At 43.4% G+C, this 10000-nt stretch overlaps 1 protein-coding gene across 1 annotated transcript in view; it reads right to left on the reverse strand.

Moving 5' to 3' along the window:
- Positions 1-5810: 5810 nt before the first annotated feature.
- Elp2 (elongator acetyltransferase complex subunit 2) overlaps positions 5811-10000 on the reverse strand; it is a 41506-nt gene continuing 37316 nt past the window's right edge. Inside the window, exons 20-22 of the mRNA XM_005355733.3 lie at positions 9616-9749; positions 8932-9039; positions 5811-6747 (exon numbers count right to left, since the gene is read on the reverse strand). Coding sequence (XP_005355790.1) covers positions 6573-6747; positions 8932-9039; positions 9616-9749 — 417 coding nt within the window. The 3' untranslated portion in view covers positions 5811-6572. The remainder of the gene's footprint in view (positions 6748-8931; positions 9040-9615; positions 9750-10000) is intronic.

The raw sequence follows: 10000 nt of genomic DNA on the forward strand, positions 1-10000 counted from the left end.
TTGTGAGCCACCATGTGGTTGCTGGGAATTGAACTCAGGACCTTTGGAAGAGCAGGCAATGCTCTTAACCACTGAGCCATCTCTCCAGCCCTTCCTTCAAAGATTTTAAGTTCTTGTCATACTGGTCTTCCACTTGTTTAGTTAGAGTTACTCCGAGATATTTTATGCTATTTGTGGCTATTGGAAAGGGTGATGTTTCTCTTATTTCTTTTTCAGCTCATTTATCATCTGTGTAAAGAAGGGTTACTGATTTTTTTTTTTTAGTTAATCTTGTATCCTGCTACATTACTAAGAGTGCTTATGAGCTGTAGAAGTTCCTTGGTAGAATTTTTGAGATCGCTTATGTAAACTATCATATCATCAGCAAACAGTGAGAGTTTGACTTCTTTTCTGGTTTTTTTTTTTTCCGAGACAGGGTTTCTCTGTGGTTTTGGAGCCTGTCCTGGAACTAGCTCTTGTAGACCAGGCTGGTCTCGAGCTCACAGAGATCCGCCTGCCTCTGCCTCCCGAGTGCTGGGATTAAAGGTGTGCGCCACCACCGCCCGGCTTCTTTTCTGATTTGTATCCCTTTGATCTCCTTTTTTGTCTTATTGCTCTAGCTAGGACCTCAAGAACTGTATTGAATAGATATAGAGAAAGTGGACAACCTTGTCTTGTTCCTGATTTCAGTGGGATTGCTGTGAGTTTCTCTCCATTTAGTTTGATGTTGGCTGTTGTCTTGCTGTATATTGCCTTTATTATGTTTAGCTGTGTTCCTTGTATCCCTGCTCTCTCCAAGACCTATATCATGAAGGGATGTTGTATTTTGTCGAAAGATTTTCAGCATCTAATGAGATGATCATGTGGTTTTTACTTTTCAGTTTATTTATATGGTGAATTACTTTGACAGATTTTCATATGCTGAACTATCCCTGCATCTCTGGGATGAAGCCTATTTGATCATGGTGGATGATGGTTCTGATGTGTTCTTGGATTCGATTTGCCAGTGTTTTATTTAGTATTTTTGTATCAATGTTCATGAGTGAGATTGGTCTGTAATTCTTTCTTAGTATTGTCTTTCTGTGGTTTGGGTATCAGGGTAATTGTAGCCTCATAAAAAGAGTTTGGCAATGTTCCCTCTGTTTCTATTGTGTGGAATAATTTGAGGAGTATTGGTATTAGTTCCTCTTTGAAAGTTTTGTAGAATTCTGAGCTGAACCCATCTGGCCCTGGGCTTTTTTTGGTTGGGAGACTTTTGACGACTGTTTCTATTTCTTCAGCAGTTATACATCAGTTTAATTTGCTTATCTGGTCTTGATTTAATTTTGGTGATATTTATCCAGAAAGTTGTCCATTTCCTTTAAGTTTTCCAATTTTGTGGACTATAGGTTTTTAAAATATGACCTGATGATCCTCTGTATTCCTCTGTGTCTGTTGTTATGTCCCCCTTTTCTTTTCTTTTTTTTTTTTTTTTTTTTTTTTTTTTTTTTTTTTGCTTTTTTCGAGACAGGGTTTCTCTGTAGCTTTGGAGCCTGTCCTGGAACTAGCTCTATAGACCAGGCTGGTCTCGAACTCACAGAGATCCACCTGCCTCTGCCTCCCGAGTGCTGGGATTAAAGGCGTGCGCCACCATCGCCCGGCATGTCCCCCTTTTCATTTCTGATTTTGTTAATTTGGATATTCTCTCTCTGCCTTTTGGTTAGTTTGGATAAAGGTTTGTCTATTTTGTTGATTTTCTTGAAGAACCAACTTTTTGTCTCATTGATTCTTTGTGTTGTTTTCCTTGTTTCTATTTTGTTGATTTCAGCTCTCAATTTGATTATTTCCTGCCCTCTAGTTTCTTAGGTAAGTTTGCTTCTTTTTGTTCTAAAGTTTTCAAATGTTCTGTTAATTCACTGGTGTGGGATTTTTCCAGCTTCTTCATGTAGGCGTTTAGTGCTATGAACTTTCCTCTTAATACTGCTTTCATTGTGTCCCACAAATTTGGGTACGTTGTGTGGTCATTTTCATTGAATTTTAGGAAGTCTTTAATTTCCTCTATTTCTTCCTTGACCCATTGATGATTCACATGAGCATTGTTTAATTTCCATGTGTTTGTGGGTTTTCTGGAATTGGTATTGCTGTTAACTTCTAGTTTTAAAGCATGGTGATCTGATAAGGTACATTGGGTTATTCCATTTTTTTTTGTATTTGTTGAGGTTTGTTTTGTTACCGAGTATGTGGTCAATTTTTGAGAAGGTTCCATGAAGTGCTGAGAAGAAGGTATATTCTTTTCTGTTTGGATGGAATATTCTATAGATGTCTGTTAAGTCCATTTGAGTCATAACAACTGTTAGTTCCCTTATTTCTCTGTTCATTTTTTTTTTTGGTCTGATTAACCTGTCCAGTGGTGAGAGGGGAGTATTGAAGTCTCCCACTACTAGTGTATGAGGTTTAATATATGATTTAAGCTTTAAAAGTGTTTCTTTGACATATGAGGGTGCCCTTGTATTTGGGGCATAGATGTTCAGTATTGAAATTTCCTCTTGATGGATTTTTCCTGTGATTAATATGAAATGTCCTTCTTTGTCGCTTTTGACTGATTTTAGCTTGAAGTCTATTTTGTTAGATATTAGGAAGCTACACCCGCTTGTTTCTTAGGTTTATTTGATTGGTATATTTTTTTCCCAACCTTTTATTCTGAGCCGATGTCTTTGAGGTTGAGATGCGTTCATTCAAGAAATCTTAAAGGTGCCAGTTGTGGTGGCACACACCAGTAGGATTTGCCGAAGGAAGCAGAAGCAGGAGGATCACGAGTTCGAGGCCAGCCTGAGCTATATATTTAAAAAAAAAATTCTTAAAGGTGCTGGGCAGTGGTGGGGCACACCTTTAATCCCAGCACTCAGGAGGCAGAGGCAGGCAGATCTCTGTACATTTGAGGTCAGCCTGGTCTACAAGAGCTAGTTCCAGGACAGACTCCAAAGCTACAGAGAAACCCTGTCTTAAAAAAAAAAGAAAGAAAGAAATCTTATAGGCACATGTAGGGAGTATGTTCACTACAGAAAACCTTTTCTAGGGGGACATAAGAGAGGGCAGTTTGGTTAGGTCTCTTGGTTTTCACCCAATTTCATTGCTTGGCATAACCAGGACTACATAATAGATTTTTACTTCTGTACTTCTGTCCAAAGCAGGACCACACCTCTCTGCCATCTGATGGCTGGGGTCTTAGCAAGCCTCTACTACTTTTCTGTAAACATCTCATTGAGATCAGCTCTCCATGATAGCCATTTGGCTTCTGCTAGTTTTGTCTCTGTTCTTTTGGGGTTTTTTGAGTCTGTGTAACCCTGACTGGCCTGGAACTCAGTATGTAAACCAGACTGACCTTGAACTCAAAAAGATCCATCTGCCTCTGCCTCTGTCTAAGTGCTCGGATTAAAGGATTCAATACCACCACCAGCTTAATCTCTGCTCTTTATCCTGATTTTAGTGCTGAGTTTGCCTCTTGCAGCTCCTGGGACTAGCTGCCCCAGTGACAGCAGCAGGTGACCTGGAAGCTGACCCCACAGCAGCAAGGATCAGTACATGACTTGAAGAGTGTGACTTTATAGACGTGGTCCTCCTGAGTGTAGCACATTAGTCCACATTCGATGTGTTTCATCGTTATGATGGGCTCGATTCAACGAACCAGAAAACTTGTACGATTAATAAGACCCCTCTCCCATGTGATCAGGACACTACCAGCAACAGACCAACTCCCTGCGCCAACCACTGTGTGTACATGAGGTCTTTTGCCGCGTGGACTTTAAGGTCAGTTATAAGTACAGGACTAAAAAGCTGGGATTATAGTTGTGGCTCACTATGCCCACTCTTATGTGTGCTTTTGGGGTCACACTACCCACTCCATGGGCTTTTCAACATGACACTGAAAAATCAAAAACTGAACTCTCACCGTTCTGCATGAGGCCAGCCCAGAAAGACACTTCAGAGTTTAGACGCCAGGAAGGCATCAATATGAAACATGTCATTGATGGTATTGCATCTGTGTGCTCAAACAAACGTTCAGCTGTGCCACAGGGCTTCTGAAGCTTGAGGGTGTTTCAGTCACCTGGAGATGGCTGGAGCAGATTCCACCTCTGGGCCTAACATCCCTGAAACTGAGACCAGTGGGTGTGGATGTATGGTGCAGAGGTGGGGGTGGGAGAGCCGAGAGCTGAGGTTACAATGTGACAGGTGTGCCATCAAGACTGAGACTTGTGTTCCTTAGAGTTTGTTTCAAAGATAGTCTCGGCTTCCAGCTTCACACAAATGCAAAACTCCAGGGTCAGGGCCAGTTAGCAACCAGTTGGTAAGCAGCTGGAGAGGTGATGCTGACACACACGAAAGAGAAGAACTGCCCAGAGCAGTGTCTTGTCTTCCCCTCTCAGCTCAGCAGGGGCTGAGAACAGCTCAACAGCAGCCCACCCAGGACTTCCCAACACTGCCAGGGAGACTTAGTGCCCCCTGTTCAAAGTCTTCAGTTCTCACTCTCTCCCTTTGGAATGAATAGCAGGTCCACTTTCCTCTGCTGAGACCAAAGAGACACCAGGGACAGGTATGACTCCTGGTGTTGAAGGCAAATGTGTACTTGGAAGAATCCTATCGTCTCTCCTCTGCTTAGGAAAAACGTCAAGACAGAAATCATCCATTTCCTTCACTGGGCTGTCTGAAATTCCGTGCTGTGAGCTGAGTGGTTAAGATAAGGGGAAGGATAACCTCACCTTGACAATGGCATCTGCTCCCACTACAGAAACGCTCATTTTCCTTCCTTCTACACACTCAATTTGCCAGATGACCATTTTCCAGGAGAGCTGTTGAGTCCCAGCCTTGCAGCTGCCCAAACCTCTCCCAAGCTCCATTACCGGCCTTCCTCATCCCAACGCCTCCAGTCCATGCCACACATCCTTCATTCTTAGGACATCTGCTGTCATCTAAACTCAGATCGCTCACCGTCCAGCCCCTAATTTATTGCTTTACATCTGGAAATGATACTTGAAGCTTTATAAAGAATCTCAAAGTCTTTCCTTAAATAAAGGAAGGGAGAATAGCTACAGCTCAAGCTTAAAAGCGCCTGCCAAGTTTCAGAATACTTGGTAGCCAGTAGGAAGAGGTCAAGACAGCACACAGTGTGATGTGCTGATTTAGAGGGAGTGGAAAAGTAAAACTCGAACACGCTGGGCTCCTCTGTTACTTCCTCTCTCCAGTAAAAGCATCCCAAAGAAGGTTCTTTGGACATGGTTTGTGTGTAGATTCTGCACTCCACACGCTGGAAACGTACTGTCTAGTGTGGTGGCACTGACAGGTAGGGGAACCTGGAAGAGGCAGGTCTAGTGTCTGGTGATCCAGCATTCTTGTGAGAGGGTTTTAAGCAGATGTGGTACCTCCCGCAATCTCTTTTATTTTCTGTCCTGTAGTGGCATTATACAAATAAAGCTTGCCTGAAGATCAGAGTAAAAGAGCCCCAGCCCTACTGGTCAGTCTTACTATCAGCCAGTGGTAACACACACCTTTAATCCCAGTAGCCAAACTAGTTGATATAGAAACCAGGCGGTACATGCCTTTAATCCCAGAACTAGAGAGGATTATAAAACAGGAGGAGACAGTTCTCAGACACAGTCTGATTCTGAGATTCCTGAAGGTGGGATCACCATTTTGGACTGAGGTAGAGTTAAGACCCAGTGACTGGTTGTTTTGCTTTCTGTATCTTCAGGTTGAACCATTTCTCTGAGTTTTTATTAATTGTGCTTCATTTGTAAACTGAGACAGTGCTTATGCTTTCTGGCTGCCCAGATCTGAATAACCACACAGAAACTATATTAATCACAACACTGTTTGGCCTATTAGCTCAGGCTTCTAATTAACTAATAACTCTTACATCTTAAGTTAACCCATTTCTATTCATCTGCATATTGCCACAAGTCTGTGGCTTACAGGTAAGGTTCTGGCATCTTTCTTCTTCAGCAGCTACATGGTGTCTACTTGACTCCATCTTCTATTCATTCAGTTTAGTTTTTCCATCTCTCTATATTCTGCCCTGCCACAGGCCAAAGCAGCTTCTTTATTAACCAATGGTCATAAAACATTCGCAGCATACAGAGAGGAATTCCACATCACTGTCCCATCATGTGATCTCCCTAATCCAGACACATTTCTCATTATTGTCATCCCACCCACAAGGCCCTCTCCAGAACCAAGCAGATTTCAGGGCCAGGCTCTTAAACCCCAGAACAAGATCTTAGCTACACAAACCTTTTTCTTTACCGAGTACCCATGCTCTAGCATTTGTCACAACATAAAACAGACACAGAGAGCTAAAGACTCCACATAATGCAAAATCAGACAAATTTGGCCATGAAGAACAAATGTTCTTAATCTGGACCGCACAAAGGTAGATCCAACCATCTCTGACAGCACAGAGAAGGTTCTGGATGGGTGTGTGTGTACTACGTAACAAGGGAAAGCGTCCACGGCCTTCAGGAGACTGGAAGGACTAAGGCCCAGATAGGGAAACTCATTCAATCACGAAGGTAAAGAAAGGGGACCTATTTACATAACACACACTTTAAGACATATCAGGACTAGCAGGGTGTGATCAAGTCAATCAGTGCATATCTGTTAACCCTGTAAATCTTCACGGTGTGATCTTCGCCACAGCTTGCAAAGTGCAGCCAGTCAGCGTCTGCGTCATTCCGCCTAGCGTTTCTACTACAGTTCTTCCAGGATAACCTTCTGATACCAAGCGTGTGACCTTCACTGCAAGCAAGACAGAAATCATAAGGTCAAAACAAGCAATGCCTGCAAAATTCCCCACTGGAAACTCACCTGCAGGATTATAACCAGGGCACCCTTACAGCCCTTACTTGTTTACAGAAAATGATGTCTGATTTTTTATGTTTCATTTCTTCCTTAAATCATAACACACATTTAAAAGATATGGAGGGACCTGGAGAAATGGCTCAGTGTGCAAACAGGATCACATGAATTTAAATCCCTAGGACCCATGTAAAAAGCCAGACTAGCTACATACTCCTGTAACCTCAGGGCTGTGTGGAAAGTAGACAGGAAGACTGCTGGCCACCAGCCTAGCTCCAGATTGACAAGAGAGTCTATCACAAGTGAATACGGCAGAGAGAAATATAACAGCAGACCTGTGAGAACCTCTTCAGGCCTCTGTACATGTACAAGGAGATGAGCATAGACTAATAAAACACAGACAGACAGATACACGCACACGCGCGCTCTCTCTCTCTCTCTCTCTCTCTTTCTCTCTCTCTCTCTCATAGTCACAGAATGTATGACGTTGAGGGCTAGGAAAGTATTCATCTCAATCAACACTTGGGAATCAGAGGCAGGAAGATGGCTGCGAGTTCAAGTCCAGGATGGGCTATACATCAAGTTCTAGGCCAAGCAGACGTATACAGTAAGACTCTCATAAAAAAGACAAAAAGACAGACAGACAGACCACATGAAGAGCAGGGGGAGGAGGGAAGCAAAGAGGGAAGAAGAAAGAATCTGGGGGGAGGGGCTAGGGTGCAGCTCAGTGGTAGAGTATTTTCCTAATATGTTTAAGGCTCTCATTGAATCCCTAGCAACACAAAATTCACCAGTTAATTATAAGACATGGCCCTTAAGAAGCCAATCTGAAAGTCCTGCTTGTATTTCTGGAAATGCATTACCAGCAGAAAGTTAAAATTTAGTAATCAGCGTAGCAGCTATCCAAATTACACAATGTATTGAATCCAGAACTACTTTCAAGTCACAAACCTTATCATTACAATAACAAAGAAAGAAACTGCCAAATGAAAACCCTGAGCTCTGCACATCTTCCCATGCTAACTGGCTTTCCACACCGGGGCCACAGTAGCAGTCTGAATACCAATCCAGGGGCAGAAGGAAGGAAAGGAAAGGGGAGGGTCAGAGCAAGAATGTCGGGAAGACGGACTGTCACGGCTGCCCCTTTTATAGCAAGCTGAACACTAACAGCAGACATGCATTTTAACAGTTCAATGAGCACTGACAGAGACAAGCTGAACACTAACAGCAGACATGCATTTTAACAGTTCACTGAGCACTGACAGAGACAAGCTTCTCTACAGGACATGGCTGAGTGAGACCTGCTCTCTAATCTCTCACCCTCACCATGACACTGTCACTTTAAAAAGTATTTGAAACTATGTGTAAACAGTACAGACTGGAAAGACTGAAAAGTTCAGAAAATGCGACAGAAAGCTATCAATGAGCCGGGAGGTGGTGGCGCACGCCTTTAATCCCAGCACTCGGGAGGCAGAGGCAGGCAGATCTCTGTGAGTTTGAGGCCAGCCTGGTCTACAAGAGCTAGTTCCAGGACAGGAACCAAAAAGCTACAGAGAAACCCTGTCTCGAAAATCAAAAAAAAAAAAAAAAAAAAAAAAAAAAAAAAGAAAGCTATCAATGACTTACTGAAAGCTTAGGCATTGATTAAAAACAATTAACACTGGCAACTAACATGTACTAAAAGGCAGATTAAAATAACCTCTGCTAGGATTGGGGATATAGTTTAGCTGGCAGAAAGCTTGCCTCACATATAGGAAGCCCTGGACTCCATCCCAGCACATTAAAAAATGGGTGTGACGGCGCAGACCTGTGATCCCAGAATGTAGGAGGTGGAAGAGGACCAGGCCCAAAAGATCACGTCTTAGCAAAGAAGAGGAGAGAGGGGAGGTAAAGAGAGGCAGCCATGGACAAAGTCTGTAAAAGCAATATGACAAAACCCAGCAACCTACTGAGCAAACTAAACGCTGAGTCCAACATAGCAGCAAACATCATGTTAGGAGGTACTATTTGGCTCTAAGTAAAGACAAGAGTTCTGTCGCTCTCCATGAAAATGACCACAAAAATGCCACCAAAGACCGTCCCGTTTCTATTTAATCAGATGGAAGCAGAGTAGGAAGAAAATACCTCGGATTTGTCTCTATAAACCGGGTCCAGTCATTGACTTCTTGGCTCGTCTTTTTCCAGGAGAATAAACAAATCTTCCCGTTCTCTAATCCGATTGCAACCACGTATCTGAAAGGAGGGAGATGACAGGCTGGTTCAACATGAATTTCTCTCATCTCTACCTGCCCGAGTCCTTCTTCGGTGTCATCCACCTACACTGCTTCTGCTGTATCCCCAGCCTCCCCTCTGCAGAGGATGCATGAAGGTCCTGTCCTTAGCTTCCAAAGTCCCCACACAAGAGTTTTCCCAGTGGCTGCACCGATGCCTGCTCTCCTAGGCTGCTTGTGAGAAGGAAAAGCGGTCACATCTGAAACAAGAACCTTCATTCCTGTTCCCATCTGACCACTAATCACAAAATTCTAAGATTCAGAAAAAATCTTTTTAGTTTTTGAAGACAGGGTTTCTCTGTGTAGTCCTGGCTAGCCTGGAACTTGCTTTGTAGACCAGGCTGACCTCAAACTCACAGAGATCCACCTGCCTCTGCCTCCCAAGTGCTGGGATTAAAGGCGTGCACCACCTCCCGGCTGATTTAAAAATTCATCAGAAGCATAAGCACTTTGAAAGCAGCAGCAACGCTGCAGGGAGGCCCACAAACCAAAACAAAATCTGAGATACTACTGAACAACCAAATCTGAAGAAACTGACCTGTGGGGTAGGCTCAGCACAGGGCAGACACTGACAGCTGTCACAGAACTGCCCATATCCAGGACAGAAGAGCAGGGACCAATGTTGTGCTCCGTGCGGTCACTGTTGGAATTACACTCGCCCCAGACGACCACCTAGAACAGATTACATTGTGAAGCTTTCTCTAGTGGTGCATTTAAATCCCAAAAGATGATGAAAACTATCTGCTCTAGTTTTTTATGTATCACAGAGAAGTCACGGTGTGGCAGACACAGGTTCAGACCTCAGCTACAGAAGTGTACCCTGAGAGCAGAGTGTTATCTGGTATGTTCTATAATACACAACATGGTTCCAATGCAGTGAAATCCTGGCCATCATGTCCTGGCTACAGATGCCACCCTCGGAA

Source organism: Microtus ochrogaster, chromosome 18 (assembly GCF_000317375.1).
Source record: "Microtus ochrogaster isolate Prairie Vole_2 chromosome 18, MicOch1.0, whole genome shotgun sequence".
Taxonomy (NCBI): domain Eukaryota; kingdom Metazoa; phylum Chordata; class Mammalia; order Rodentia; family Cricetidae; genus Microtus; species Microtus ochrogaster.